This window comes from Neomonachus schauinslandi, chromosome 10 (assembly GCF_002201575.2).
Source record: "Neomonachus schauinslandi chromosome 10, ASM220157v2, whole genome shotgun sequence".
Lineage (NCBI taxonomy): Eukaryota > Metazoa > Chordata > Mammalia > Carnivora > Phocidae > Neomonachus > Neomonachus schauinslandi.
Genome location: NC_058412.1, coordinates 29128050 through 29144551, shown reverse-complemented (window position 1 = coordinate 29144551; position 16502 = coordinate 29128050). Strand labels below are relative to the sequence as shown.

Sequence of the window (16502 nt, the reverse complement as noted above, 5' to 3'; positions counted from 1 at the left end):
TGCTGGGGGCTGGGGAAGGCATGACTCAGGACTCGGTGTTCGCATTTCACTTGGAGGGACGAGCAGAAGACAAGGCTGTGGGGAGGGCATTCCAAGCAGAAGACAGTGTGTCCAACAGCTTGACACACTGGAAGGCCAGTGAGAGCGTCAGAATGGAGAGAGAGAGAGTGTGTGTGTGCACACGCATGTGCGCACACACACGCACCGTGGCTGGAGGTGAAGCTGGGGTCAGATGGTAAGGGGCCTTGAGTAACAACGGACGTATTGAGATTCCTTCCTGTAGAGGACAGGAGGGACCTCAGCAGCTTTAATGGTAAGAAGAGAGCTCTAGAAAAGGGCAACATGGAGGACAAGATGGGGAAAGGAAGTTGAGGATACTGGTCACAGGGATGTGACGTGGGCTCGGTTAGGGCAGCGTGGATGGAGGCGGACAGGCAAGGCGAGATGGGAGATTTCTGAGAGACAGCTGTCAGGATATGGATGCTGAGGAAGGACAACCCTTCCTGCACAGGAGGCTGGGCAGAGGTAATTCCAATAGATGAGTCATTTCACTGCTTTAAGCAATAAACGGGGAATTTGTGAGGGACCTGGTCAGGCCTTATCGAACTCCTCCAGATATTCTAATGGATTAGTAATCGATTATTAATGCAGTGATCGGTCCTCCAACTCTTAGGCCTCTCTGTGTGAACACAACCAGGAAGCTGCCGCTAGGACAGAGCCAATTTGGGGTGCAACAAGGTAAGAGAGGACAAATTTCAGTCACTGGGAGCTTCGGGTAGGAGAACAGTGGATCGTGTGGGGTCATCAGTAGAACTGGCGGTTCCCTTCCTGTGACTCTACGGAGTTTATATACCATTGAGCCAATAATCCTTCTAGGAATCTATCCCAAGGAAATCAGAAAAGTCCTGAAGTAAGTGTTTTCTGGTGAATGTTCATCACAATATTATTTATAACAATAAGAAGTTAGGGAAAAAAATCTGTGTCTTTAATAAGAGAATGTTTAAATGATTCAATGAAATCATATGAGAGAATACTGGGCAGTTATTAAAATGCATCACGTATAGGACAAGCTCCATCACGTAAAGAGGAAAATTAAAAACTGTCTAGAGAGAAATGAAAATGTTAATAGTAACTTACGTTAGAATTGGTGAGTTTTTCTCTTCACCTTTTTTTGACAATGAATGTCAGTTACTTTTGATAAGTAGGCAGCAATATATAAAATGGAAATCTTGAACACACACACACACACACACACATGAGCATGCATTATCCACCTGACCCCTCCCAAGCCCCAAACACACACACACGAGGATACTGAGGGGGAAGAGCTTAATCGGAGCCCGGTTCTGGAGCACCTGGCTATGTGGTATGGTGCTCTCTGAATGCTAGCGGCTCAACTCTGAAGAATCTGAGTAGACTGTAAGAAAACTAAACCATGGAAGAAACACCCAATGATCAAATGCTGAGCTATAGCATAACACAGTGTTCAGTAACTGCTGACTCAGCAACTGAAGGAGATCATTTCTCAAAGAATATTTATAAAATGATCTAAGAAAGTAACGACTCCGGGGGCACCTGGGTGGCTCAGTCGTTAAGCGTCTGCCTTCAGCTCAGGTCATGATCCCAGGATCCTGGGATCGAGCCCTGCATCGGGCTCCTTGCTCAGCGGGAAGCCTGCTTCTCCCTCTCCCACTCCCCCTGCTTGTGTTCCCTCTCTCGCTGTCTCTCTCTCTGTCAAAAAACAAATAAAATCTTTAAAAAAAAAAATAAAAAAGAAAGTAACTACTCTGAATGACTTGGAGGTGATGGGTTGAACCAAGAACTCTGACTATATGTTGGGTGAAAATGAAATTCCTTATTTGATTTTGTTACAAAAATAGGTATTTTCCTAAATTCAATGAAGATTAAGAATTCAAAGTAGCCATGTGATGGCAAGGAAGACTGAGATGCATTCTCCTGGGAGCCCCCCAGAGAGGACTGCAGCAGGCTCCACGCAGTCACTCAGAGGGCGAGCCAGATGGGTCCCATGTCCAGGGGCTTCCATGATCACAATAAAGCCATTCCCCTCAGGGAGTGGGCTGACATGGACTGAATTTCCAGGAACTTCTACTGGTTTATCTCTATTCCATTTAAGCTCTGCTCATCACAGATTATCTCGGAAGCATCTTGCCTTCAAGATTATTTTCAACTAATTCCAACTTGAGATCAGGAAGGTTTAAAAAACCAGGCGTGCCACGTTCATGGCAGCATTATTTACAACAGCCCAGACATGGAAACAACCTAAGTATCCGTTGATGGATGAATGGTCAAAGAAGTTGTGTTATATATATACAATAGAATATTATTCAGCCATAAAAATGAAAAAAATCCTACCATTTGTGACAACATGGATGGACCTTGAAGGTATTAGGCTAAGTGAAATAAAGACAAACACTACACGATCTCATTGAAATGTGGACTCTAAAAAAACAAACAAAACACAAAACTCATAGAAAAAGAGATCAGACTTGTGGTTACCAGAGGTGGGGGGCGGGGCGGTGACAGGAAGGAAACTGGAGAAAGGTGGTCAAAAGGTACAAACTTCCAGTTGTAAGATGAATAAGCACTAGGGATGTGATGTACGACATGATGACTACAGCTAACACTGCTATGGGATAGACAGCAAAGTTGTTAAGAGAATAAATTCTAAGACTTCTCATCACAAGGAGAAATTTTCTTTCTTTTAATTGCACCCATATGAGATGACAGATGTTAACTACACCTATGGTGGTGATCATTTCCCAATACATGCAACTCAAACCATCATGCTGTATACCTTAAACTTATATGGCACTTGGTTGCAGGACTGAGGGACCTCAAGGTCTGCACAAAACTCTAAGCCAATGTTGAAGTTCATGGTGCAGAGCTCAGGGAGGCCACAAGATCTAAGAACTGAATGACACTGAACAGCATTCTAGCATTCTCATAGCTGCCCTTCTTAAAGACTGGAGATCAGAAGAGACAAATGGTAGAGATAAGAGAAACACCAGATGGTTCTGAAAGAGGAATCTAGGTGCCAAATACTGAAGAACCGAAGTGCATCTACTGAGCATCCATGGTGCCCAGGTACCGTGCTCAAGAACTCACTGCCATTCAGCTTCACAGACACCCTAAGAAGGAGGGCAGTCTATTCTCTTGAGGAGACTCAGGTTTACAGAGGGGAAGCAACTTGATGTAACCAAACCACTACGTGGCAGAGCCCACATAATCCCCTGGCTCCGTCTGACTACAAGGCTCAGGTTCTCTACGCTGAGCTCAACTCAGTGGCTCCTTTCCTTTCATCCCAGGAACGCACAGAACCCTCTTCATGTGGTCTCCAATGTTCCAGGGCCTCCCTGGGAAGTACACAACACCGTCAGGGGAGGGCCAAGCTGGTTCCAACGTGCTGCTGTGGGGAGAGCCACGGTTAGCTTTAGGTGTGTTAAGTCAGGACAGGCAGGCTTGAGGACGCGGCCTTCAGTCCAAGAGGAGATCCGTTTCAGAGACCGTGACCGAGCAATGCTTCCCCTCCACTGCTTAGGGGGAGTGTTTTCTACGGGATCTTCACATCTGATCAGTTTGAACCACAGTATCAGCACGTTTCATAATGATCAAGTGTGTTTCTTCAAAGGTGCTTTAAAACAAAGCCACATGTAAGACTCTACTGAATTTCCATATGAAATACATGGAGGATTCCTGGTTTTTGGAAAGCCCTGACTAATCCTTTCCAGGGTGGCTGCTATGTGGCCCAGATTCATTCATTAGAGTTTGGTTAATGAGGCTTTATGAAAATATTTCTACTTTTGACTAAATTTTACCTGAAGGGCAAAGATCTAAACAGAGGCCTTGAAACCATGGAGTCACTTGGGCTGACTGATGGATTTCGGTGTCCCCTAGTTCTCACAGGCTCTTTCTGCTCCTGGTTAAGCCACCGCCTTCCATGGCAGAGTTGGGTTAATTTGAGAAAGCTGTCAGAGAGTTTTAGAAACAACTTCGTCTACAGGGAGACATGGCGGCCATTCTATTCAATGTGAGGTTCTACATAATAAAGTCTCTGTAGTCTTTTGTGGGAAGGAGCAGTCTGACTAGAAGTACATGTAAAAGCATTTTAAGCACTCTGGCTGAAGAAGGATGTAGAAATGGAGACATGGGAACATCCAACTAAAAGTGGTCTAGGCGGTTTATATTTGGCTACAGAGTGGGCTGCGCCGTTTGTTCTATTTTTCACTCCAACTGGTTTGTTTACACTGACAATGACATTATTTTTATTTGTTGATACCTAATAATAGGAGCTCCCACTTGCTGAACGCCTACTATGTACCGGCTACTGTGCTAAGTGATTTATAGGAGTCGTTCCATTCGATCTCCACAGCCCAGTGGGACAGGGTATTACTCCAATTCCACAGGAAACCGAGGCATGGGGAGATTACGTGACTTGCCCAAGACGCACGGCTAGCAAGTGGCAAGGCCAGGATGGGAACCAAGGTGGGTGTGGCTCCACAGTCTCCACACACCTTCTGCCCACCTGTACCCAGCAGGGTAACCTCAGGGAGGGCCACTTCCTGTGCCACACAAACGAACGTGGTGATTACTCACTAACTCTAAAAAAAAAAATGGGCACCAGAATTCCTGCCCTTCGCCTTTGTTGGGGGTTAAGGTCTTCGTCTTCAAAGGTAATTTACCCTTCAACTAACTGCATCATACGTCCGGCACAATCCTACGAAGGAACATAGATAATGAAGCAGTTATTGAGGACTCACGGTCTTTCTTAGGCAAATCTCTCTTTAACACGTCTCTTGGAAGAAGAGGATTAGAGGAGGATGTTCCAAGAAAAACATGAGGTATGACACTAATATAATAAGGTTTCTTTTTCGGACAAACACATCAAGAGTTATACATCCAAACAGATGTGATCCCCTTCTAAGCAGTCACCGTAGAGGGCTATAAATGTATTCCAACGATACTGCCCTTGCTTCACATGGCTTTGGAATTTTCCTTTTGCAGAGGCATCCAGAGCCAAATTTTGACACATGCAATGAAGATAGTTACTATTTTATGGCCACTCCTTGGTTTAGATCAGCTTTGGTATGTGGTTTCCTCAGCTCGGGTCTCTCTCATCCATCAGACCAGGCTTGAAGTGACTTTTGGCCTCCTTCAGAAACACAGAAACAAAGTCCCTGCTGTAGGATGGATGGAGATCTGCTTCTGCAGTCATCCCCAACACCGCGTGTCGGAGGCCCAGGGCACTCGTGTGCGGTGGCTCCTTCTGTGGGGCCATCTAACTCAGGGAGTGCACAGACACGTCTCATCGTCTTTGGATTCAAATATAAGCAACGTTATGTGGCATCATGTAGGACTAAAGTATGCCATGTCTTTCAGTGGTGGAATTTGGAGAACTCGGTGTTCTTGTTTTTATTTTCGTTTTCCCTGATTCTGTTTCATAAAAAGGGGAGGGAGAAGTGCAAAGCCTTGAAATATTAACTCCTTTCAAGGTGACTTTTCCAACTGTTCAAACTTGGCCATCTTACTTCAAGAGAAGATGTCTTAAGAGGCTATTAAGGTTGGACTTTGCTTTTACTCATGAGCTATTTTTTACTAATTATACCATAAAGCTGATTAACTGCTGGGGAAACCCTAGACTCCACAGCTGTGGTGGTTTCTTCCTCTATAAAGATCCAATTCAGTGTTTCAGAATCACTGATGTGGTGGCTCAGGTCTTGCTCTGAATCGGACCATGACGAGGGATGTAGCCTCTGAAAAGGAAGCATCTCCGGGCTTTTGCCCCTCTGTCCTCTGTGGAAGGATCTGAAAATGAAGATCCCCTTGAACCTATGCCGTAGCTGCACTCTTCAGTGGCTGCCAGGAGACAACCTTCCTGTCAGATGCTTCAGGTTCTAAATCTGGCTGTAGTGGTCATGAAGTCAGAGTGGCGGTGTGGGAGGCACTTCCTGGGAGGAAGGTAGGCAGCTTTAGAAACGGCATCAGTTCTTTCAAAGCTCCAGTGTACTATTTAGAGTTCTGAGAAGTAATCTACTCTGGGATCCCAGAGGACAAGAAATTAAATGCAGCTCTTATTCTCGGAGTAAGTCCCGCTGCAAAATAATCCACCGCAGGAGCGGAGAGGGGTGCTTCTCCTTCCTACGCATCGCTGTGACAGCGCAGTCCTGAATGCTGGAGACGCAGTAGTGCCCGAGGCGGGTGAGGTCTCCACCCCTGGGGAGATGCTCCTGGATCAGGAGATCTCACCAGCTCTATAGAACTTCAGGTCCAGGCAGACATGCTGAAGGTTTTGGAAAGCTGTGTAAACTGCAGGCCCTGCTAACAACGTTCTGCTTCGATTTGGTTTCCTAACTTTGAGGTCCGAGGGACTTACAGAAGCATTAGTGAGAGATCACTCAGGCAGATGTACACTACGGTACACTACGGTGACAGGGGATTCAGAAAAGGGGGTGAAAAAGGCAGCCAAGAATCACCAGTGAAGCAGCTGACTCTGGGAAGTGTAGGGAAAGTACCTTCAAAAATTTCTGCTTATAAATTTAACACTGAACTGCAGTGATCTTTCTCTAACTGCCACAAAGGAATAAGATGATACTATTATATTTTTATCTTCTTTTAACAGATAAAATATTCAAGTCCCTGGCCTGTGATCTCATCCTCATTTCTGTATCCCAAAGTTGGGCACGTGCTGGGTACAAACTCTACGTTTAGAGAAGAAATCGAATGTGTGTGCCTCTTATTTGAGAAACCAGCTTTACTTCTGTTTACATAAAGAGGAGACAAACAGAAACCACAACGAAGGAGGAACCTGGGCAAACAATTCGCAGGTCACCAAGAGGCGCACAGACTCGTAGGCACTGATGAAGACTGATTTTCAACAGGCTGGCGCACTGGACCTGTCTTGACTGGAGAAGAATGGAAAAGCGGAACTCGACGAAGTCTTGCTGAAATTGGATGCAGATGGCACAATTTCAATGAGGCACAGGTCTAATATACAGTAATTCTGTCAGCACATGATTAAAGGTTTTCGGCTAAAAATTCAAGAAATATTTATTGATTTAACTCAAAACCTGAGTCCCTAATAACTTCTAGCTTCTAATAAATAAAACATCTACTCTTAATTCATTTTTATAAAAAGAGAAAACTGAGACACGTACTGCCACGTAGGCCAACCCCTGCCTCTATATAACGTCTCAAATACTTTGAAAGCAGATCTGACCACCATTTTAAGACCTTTCTTGGCAGTCCATTTATGCTTTACTTTATTCTATTTCTTGGGGTGGGAGTCTAAGGTATATTTTAATAAAGGCTGAAAGAACCTTTCAGGTTTCTTCAACATACTGGAAAAAATAGGTAATAAGGTCACTAAAAAAAATTATAAACTTTCCTGAGCTCCAGGAATAGAAATCTCACCAAACTGGTAACTACAATGACTTCTGGCTGATTCCCACTGCATGCAAAGAGGACATTATTTCTCACTGATAGGACTTAATCTGTGCATTAACCATCTGTTATGGGTCAAGTAAGCACTTCATGGATGAAAGTTCAGGGAAATATTCCATTTTCAACTTTAACTGAGGTCCCATCTCTTACAAGGCTGACAATCCTTCATGGAGATTATACATGGAAACCATTATGGAAATACATAATGTAGTCTAAAAGGCAGGCAGGAAAATTGAAAGATGAAGGTGGCCTAAATAAGGAAAATAGCACGCTTCGCTTAGGACATAAGGGAAGCCATCTATGTGAAAGAGTACAGAATCTTATTAAGAAAACCCTGAAGTGGAAACCACTGGACTTCCCAGAGAAAGTTCCTGTCGTCACAGCCTGTGTGTGGCCGAGTGTATCCCATCAGGGTCTGCCAGCTGACATCAGGTCTGATTACATGCCCTCATCAGAAATGTAACCCTCCTGTAGAGGGGCCTTTCCCCCAACCATTAGAGAGTCCAAAATCAGAGCTGGTCTCCTGGATGGAAATAAGAGGTGAAAGGCATGTGCTTGTGGATCTGTGCAAGAGACCTCTTTCAAATAAGACTGTGTGCTGAAGCCCAGGTAAGGACGACACCACTCAGAGAGGCTTACTGGAATTTCTGTTTACACAGCTCAGGCCTGGAAAGGACACAAGCAGCCAAAAGAAAGCAGCATATGGAGTGAGCAGGATGAAGTGCTTCCCAGGGTGCAGGGTAAGACCTAAACAGACTGAAATCAAACACCGTTTATTTCTGTTGCAACAACTTGAGACCCATTCCAAAGTTAGTAGAGTGCATGACAACCACAGTGTTTGTAGTCTTCTACCCTTTAAACAGCACACAGAAAAGCATCCTGCTCCCCTTCCCTTCCGCTTAAATCACTTCAGCACTATCTGGGACCACCTGGTTGCAGTGTGGGGACCTCAAGAACCCAGAGCTCTGAAGAATGTTCAGGAAGCATACCTCGGCTCTTCCTGATGACAGTGGCCACGTGCTCTGTAGGAATCATGGTGGATCATGCACTGTAAGTTCACAGACTCCTCAAATGGGACCAGCCTCTCAAAGTAAACAAAAACTAAAAGAGCTCCATTCTCTCTCCCACAGCAACATCCAGAGGCATGAAAGGACAGTGAAGCTCTGAGGTTTGTGGGCAGGGCACTGCCCCAACCCAGCTGCACTACAGAGCCTTGGAAAGCATGCCACCTCCACCTGGATCACAATACAGTGACTAAAGCAGTGGTGGGCTGTTTTAAGCTAAGTGTGTGCAGGACGAGGTACACCACGGAAGCATTACCTAAAATATTCTTGTCCTTCAATAGCTCATCATTGGGATGCTATATCCAGGCTTTTCTCTTGCAGAGAGGTAGGTGCTATATTTAAAGTGCAATACCAGAATCCATTTGGCACATTACCCAGATCAGCTGCACTCCGTGTTGGAAGAGCTGTCACTGAACTGAGCCGAGCGTTCACATTGTGTTGACTAAGCACATTCACATGTGTGCATTACGTCACTTAATTTTCACAGCACTTTAGCGAAGCAGAGAACAACATTACCGTCCCCATCTCAGAGATGGGGAAACTGAGCTAGGGTTAGATCCTAGCACTGAGACATAAAGCTAGCATGTGCCAGAGGTGGGATCATAACCCTTCGGCTCCAAAGTAAGTTCTCTTTCCAAAACACGTAAGTGTTTAAGAAAACACACTGGAGAAATAGCTGTGAAAAATGTTGCAACAGAGATACCAGCCTCATAACATTATGGCTTAAAAAGGTACAACCTTTAATTCTATGGGTTGTATGTCTTACAGATGCGGAATTAAATATTTGCTATGTTTGATTCCTGGGCTGAGTTAAATACTCAATGATCAACAGATGTTCCAGAGATACTATTTATATTTGTAATCTCTAAGAAAACATACCTAAACGAATTAGCATAATCATACACATACATCTAAACAAAAATGAATGATGTATAATAGACTGACTTGACAGAAATTGTAGACACCGCCCTCCTAAGGACATATATTACTGATCATTTTCTAGCTGAAGATCACAAGAGAGTGGAAACAGAATCGCACTATCACAACCAACAGTGTGCGCCAAGCCAGCCTGACTCCACATGAAAGCTCTACCTTAAATATTAAGATATATATAATAAATATAAAAAATAGTTAACCTCTAATCAGTAAGATGTATGATCAGGTGCCACCCATAACAGAACTCATTTTTACAGACCCTTGAAGACAGGGATACTTAAAGACACTTAAAAGATACTGAACCGAGAGACATGTAATGAGATTATCTTAACTTTGTTCACATCATACATACGGATTTTATAACCTGTATATATATACTTTCATAACATGTAAGTACATCATTTCCTATCTCTCATATATAAACACACACAGACAGACACAAACAACTGACTAGCATCCAAAAAGAACTCACCTTTGGCAAAAGTTTTTTAAGTGAGAAAGATGCACTGACTCAGAGATTTCCAGCCAACAGATAGGACTTTAAATATCTGACCTCAAATATTTTCTGAAATAACACACTAACGGTTACAAATAAATAAATACTTGTCAAATTCCAAGTTTCAAAACAATATTCTATGCACTGAGTAACAGGATTTGGCCGACACAGGAGCTGCTTGCTCAGGACCAGTCCTGTTCAATTAGACTGGCTCGCTCGATCATCGGGCACACCTGAGCATCTTCATTTCCAAAGTCAACAGCAGGTATGAGGCAGCAGCAATATGGGCTTGAGGACCCCATAAGCTAAATTAAGAAAGGTCTTTATGATCAGTGTAATGCTCTTTATAATATTTGTCCAGGAACGACTAAGCCCCTGGACAAAGTGAAGGTCCATTGGGATGCTGATGGTGGGGCCCCTCAGAGAAGCTGCTAGAATCTGGTCCTTGGCAGAAGCATCACCAACAAAGACATCAGAGCAAGGGTGACGTGGTCAGGGCCAGCATCCCCACAGGCACTTACTAGGTAAGGGTTGCTGGCTGAATTGTTTACTGTCATCTGAGAGTGATGGAATAAAGACCTCACTGAGATCATTTCTGCTCTAGAAAGGTTCTAGGAAGGCACACAGGATGTTGTCAGTGAGAAGGCTATGACGCTATTTTGCAGAGTAAAGTGTGTCACACTGAAGGCACTTGTTTACAAGGAACCCCAGATCCAATCTGCCATCACACATCAGAATTCCCACCAGACCTTTTACCTTCACCTGACTTATGTGCTCAAGTCATCTTTTGATTCTTGCTCCCCATTCTTGAAGCCATCATTACAGTCAAAAAGCCTATGAAAATAAAATCTAAATTTGTATTTGCTTAGAAAACTGGAATACAAAAAATTAGGGAATCAGGGAGTGTTCCATTAGAATGATTGGGTAATTACTACTTAGTTTCCTTCTAGTACAAGGATGAATTCCCAAACGAGGGGTATTATAACTAATGAGACAAAGCTGTTCACTTTTCAAAATTAATCATCAATCCTATTAATTATGTCTGTATTACACATTCTATTAAATTAGCACACATAATATGAGGCCTTCACACATCAAAAGAAAAGCATTATCATGGCACATTAGTGACTTGATAATTTAGCTGAAAGGAATACAAATATTCATAATTATACTACTTCTCGTAGGATCCCACTTTTCAATTCTCTTATGGTAAGAAAAAAGGATACTTCACAAGGTGAAAGAAGCATGCTTTTGTTTAGGGGTTTTATCACTAAAAAAAAGAAGTCAGATTAAAGGCTGGTTTGAGGTTTTTAGAAGTCTGTATTTGAGAGATCTAATTAGGGAGAATATTCATTCAGGGACCCACAGCCATGGTGAGGTCAGCACTGCAGGCGGGGGTGAGGCAAGTATGATCCTGGGAACAGACAGACGATCTAGGTTAAGAAGGAGCTGGTTTCAAACCGAGAGAGCCTAAAACTGGAGACAGTGCAATCACTGGTCCTCTGGGCCAACTGGAGAAATCATCGGGTGCTTTAGGGCAGGCAAAATGATGGCCTGTTTCTTTGCTAGGCGGTCTCTGTATGGGGACGCAGGCTTTGCCGCTGCCCGGGCTTGGAGCCCTTACAGAGGGCCGGGCTGACGGGAAGCTGATAAGAGAATTAGCCTGAAGAGGCCAAGGGAGCTAGCTAACTGGAGGGTCCGATAGGGAATCCTCATGTCACAGTCATGGACTGAACTTGACTTCGTATGCTTGCACCTAAGGGGGAGAAAGGATGAAGGCCAATCTAACGAGGCTACTTGCAAAATACATATGCTGTATACTGAAGGGGCTCAGTGACTCTCTGAAAAATAAAACAACATATATGAAGCGCTAAGATGAAAGAGTAACAGCATACAGTATTACTCATCAAATGTTAAGTCTCCCCAATATGTTACCCTGAAGATAAGCCCTAGATTTATATGATACAATTATACCTGCATCTTTGTGTGTGTATTTGGGGGGGGGGGATAATCACCGAAACATAATTTCCGCTATACTAAGTATGAGCTTGACGAACCAAAATTTGGTGAAAGTGCTTGCCAACTAACTTAAAGTCAAAGTAAAAAATTTGGACCGAATTGGTATTTCTCTCTCCACACTAAAGAAGAACGTATAGTCTAAATCACAAAGGAACTGGAATAGGAAAGAGAAAGGCCAAAAACACAAGCCAACAAAAAACCCCAAAACAACAACAAAATATGAGAAAGACACAGATTACCGATTTGCAGGTTTCTTTCCATGAGATCACATTTGTTAAATTGGTTTTGAAAAAGAAGTGATTTACTATTTATCATATGGAAACAAATTTACTAGATGAATAATTTACTAATTATAAATTTACTGATTAAGCAGCAAAACACAAGAACTTTTTTATCTGAACAAAATAATCCATGAATTTTCAACATGAGAGAGATTCACCGCCAGATTTTTCCTCTGAAGGTAATGTGGAATTCGCAGCCTCCTGGGCCCCGGTTTCTAAGTATGATTTAAGCACCCCTGATTGATTCATAAACTGCACAGAAGTTCTGATATTTAAATATGGTAGTCCTGGTTGTACATCTCTCCTCTCCGCCGATCCCCTGGCCTGAAATAGTGGCCAGCTTATACCGTTTATTTAGATCTCACCAAAGGCAGTTACATTTTCTGTATAAATACTGGTCAGCTCTTTGAGAAATGAAGTAGCACTCAGTTGGATGTATGTATGCATTGATACTTTTTTTTTGGCTCCATTTTGGAGCTACGAAGCTTATGGGTATTAGAGTAGAACCCAATATTGTTGGTCACTAAAAAGTAGGGCAGCCATATATCCTGATTTGCTTGGGACACTCCTGGTATAGAGCTATTGCCCCATCCTGATTAATAGCCCCCATTTCTCTCTCAAAAATCATGGTTTGAAGAATAATTTCCAAAGTTGGTCACTCTGTTAAAAGAAGAGAATTCAGCTTTCAAACATACATTTAAATACTCTCTGGCCATTACACTGAGAAAAATCTAGCTCTGTAAAATTCCCGAGAGCAGAAACTGTATTTTTAGAATCTTTCCATCTCTCTATATACCAACATAGAGAATAAGACTCAGAGGACGTGATCTCCCATCTAGTGGCCAGAGGTCGAACAGTCAAGGAGAAGGAGCTGTCTTGATAAGCTTGAGTTATGGCCGACATGTACCCGAGCGCCATTCATCAGTTCATCTATAGGAATTGCTACAAAGCACCGTGGCCTGAAGATCTCTCCTTTTCCTCAAGTATCACCCCAAATATGTGTAATTATTTGTATCTAGAAAGCATGCAAAAAACTCCAGCAGTAAATGCACAATACCTGCCATTAATATAGCTTGTCTAATTTTTTTTTAAAGATTTTTTTTTTTTAAGATTTTATTTATTTGACAGAGAGAGAGACAGTGAAAGAGGGAACACAAGCAGGGGGGAGTGGGAGAGGGAGAAGCAGGCTTCCCGCTGAGCAGGGAGCCTGATGCAGGGCTTGATCCCATGACCCTGGGATCATGACCTGAGCTGAAGGCAGACCCTTAACCGACTGAGCCACCCAGGCGCTCCCTAATTTTTTATCTGCTACTCTGATTGTAGGTTCACTAGTGGATTGAGATGTATCATTGTCTTTCACTTGACTTCATGAGCTTTACTCAATACAAAAGCAATAAAAGAGAGTGAGAGCCTTGGGAGCGGGGACTGTGCCTTTATGAGAGTAGCCAGCTGTCTTGAGCCTTGCCTTCTGGACTCCAGAGCAGCATCTGGCTTCTGTCCCCAGGACCAGCTTCAGTACAGACGTCCGGGGCAAACATACGGACGTCTTCTGTTGACAGGCTCTATCCCCCTGGGTCACAAGAAGGAGCGGGCTCTGTTGGGTTTCTCAGGCCTGCCTCACTTTGTGTCCCTAGGCCCTCAACAAGGACAACTGACTGCATGGTCGAAAAGGAATCAATTAGGAGTCAGCAGACAAGAGGAATTACTGGGACATTAAATCGGTATTTCGTATTTAGTGCATCTCAAGGCAGCAGCAAGCTTTATGCGCTCAGTGTACCTTAATATGTGTTTGTATATGGACAGAAGGACCAATGTAAAAAACTAGGTGGAGAAAGAGGGTTCAATACTGAAAACCCTGAAACAGCAAAGGAGCCCACTAGAAGAGGACAGCTCGAGAACATCACAGCATTCTGAGAGAGCCTCTCATTCCTCACAGGTTGTATCTCGTGAACACATCTTTTGCATCACTCTCCTGCCTCATACCACTCCTTTGGGTCCGGGTAACAGGTCACAAACACGAACTGATCTAGGCAAATGGCTGTCAGTGTAGATTTAACAGCCACTGGTAGAAACAACGGATTTTTTTTCTTGGTCTTACCTATGCAGTAGGGACAACACTGGCCTTTCCTCAAAACAGGTCTTTCACAGGACACCGACGGACAAGATTCAGAGTAACAGCTGATGACGCTGTCCATGCACACACAGCTGGTACAAACGTCAGGCTTCCAGGACTCGGCTGCCAGGAAGATATCCCCTTCGTCGTTTTTGCAGTAACTAGGCACGCTCTCATTATGGGATGAGGAAGGCTGAGGAGGTTCATCTGGAAAAATTGAACGTAAGGTCAGCTGGGAAAAGGAGACGCTACCGGCCAGCAACTGTGCCACATAGTGAGTTTCACTCCGTCTTATAAAGAGCACACTCGGTCACTGGGGCTCTGTGTGCCTCCCGTAAAAATGACTCCGAAACAAAACAGCAAGCCTGATTTGTGCAGGGTCTTACATTTTAAAAGCAAAACAATAAAGACCACAAAAGACCTGTTACAGAGATTCTGTTAAGTAGTTTGTACAACATTCACTCTACTCTTGCTCTGGAGCTTAACAAAACCCTGGGGGGGGGGGTGGTTGAGGATTTGGATCACATTAGGTGTAAGTCAGGACAATCCTGTGCCCTGCTTTTCCAGGTGGCCATGTCACCTGGTTGTGGCTAAATGAGTGGGTTTCTGGGAAAGCACCTTTCTTGATAGAAGGCAGATGTGGTCTTCCTCCCAGACTCTTCCTGCCTTGAATCCGAGTGTGCTGCCTGAAGCTGTAATATCCTTATCATACGTGTAGAAGAAGGACCTTGATATCGCTAAGACACCAACTCATCTGCTTCCAAACTTTTTGTAATGAATGGAAAAGAAACTTTTTGTTAAAAAACTGTTGCTGGGTTTTCTAGGACTTGTACCTATGTGCCATCCTAACCAATCAATACCAAAACTTTCATTGCACCTACTGAACCCCTATGTGTCATATCCTGATGTTCACGCTGAAAGATGATGGGAAATCTACTCGTAAGGATGTACGCACAGAGAAATCACCCACAAGTCATTTGTGTCTTTGCTATTTAAAGACTTTGACCAGAGGGCTCCCAGATACAGTTACAACTCGAAACAGAAAGGAGTATTACCAGAAAACCCAGAGATCTCTTTGGGTCTTGGCATTCAATGAATTACATAAAAAGCTGTACCCTCACGCAGAAACCTGACTGGAATATAACAAAGAAAAACATGATAGTGAGGTCCCTAGGTTAGAAAGTCACCGGGCTGCTGATAAGAGAAAGCATGATCAACCACCTTCACCACTCCAGAGCTTAGAAACAGCCATGATGTCCTCCCTAGCAAACCTCTGCATTTTCTCAAGGGCCACACGGTCAAAAGGATGATCAGATGCTCCTCCTAGAATCAATTTCATGAAGTCTGCTATTTTCAGCCACACAACCGACCTAACTGGGATAGACAGGTAGTCATCCCCGTGATGTGGAAGCTCTAATGGTCACCTTCTCCTTCTATCCACCTCAGGAGTACATCTGACAGCCACGAAGTTGGATTTAACAAGAGCCTCTCTGAGAAGCGAGGCAGCTGCTTTGTTTTGGGCTCTTTCTGAGGAACAGAGGGCAGTTGGCAAAATGGACTGGGCCCATGCCCTCTCCTCAAAATCATGGAACCCTATTTCCTACTGCCAGTCCCAAAGGCAGTCCCAAGGGGAAGAGAGACACTGTTCCACTGCTCCCAGTGTGCTCTGGGTCTAATTTTAGGCACGGTTCCACAGATGACATCTATATGGGTTAAAGATGGTGAGAGAGGATTACTTTCAAAGTGACCTTTTCGGGGTCATCCACGTCCAGGGATAATTTTGCCACCAGGTTCCTCTGGGCTATGACAGCTTCGCCCTTGCAAGCAGTGTCCAGTCTCACATATAAACATTTAGAAGAGGAAGCAGGGACAGCAGTGATGTAGCTATGAAATAGGTGAAATGAATACCCTAGAGTCTGGAGGCCTCCTGTTAAGGCCTAGAAAAGGCCCCAGGGGACACGGGAACTTGTGGTCAGTGCTACAAGGGAGCCGAAGCTGAGATGCAGGCGACCCCTAACCCAATCCTGGCTGAAAAGGTCATCTGGACTCTTGCCCACGGTATCTTCCTTCTTTGGGCCTCTCCTGCTATTGTCTTCCTGCCCCAGGGACCCCTTCTTTATACTTCCGATTCCAAC

The 16502-nt window shown here is 44.0% G+C and overlaps 1 protein-coding gene across 4 annotated transcripts in view; it reads right to left on the bottom strand.

Moving 5' to 3' along the window:
* CRIM1 (cysteine rich transmembrane BMP regulator 1) overlaps nt 1-16502 on the bottom strand; it is a 186798-nt gene that overhangs the window by 16541 nt on the left and 153755 nt on the right. For all 4 annotated transcript variants that reach the window (XM_021697804.2, XM_021697801.2, XM_021697802.2 and 1 more), the window contains one exon: nt 14353-14574. In XM_021697804.2, coding sequence (XP_021553479.1) covers nt 14353-14574 — 222 coding nt within the window. The remainder of the gene's footprint in view (nt 1-14352; nt 14575-16502) is intronic.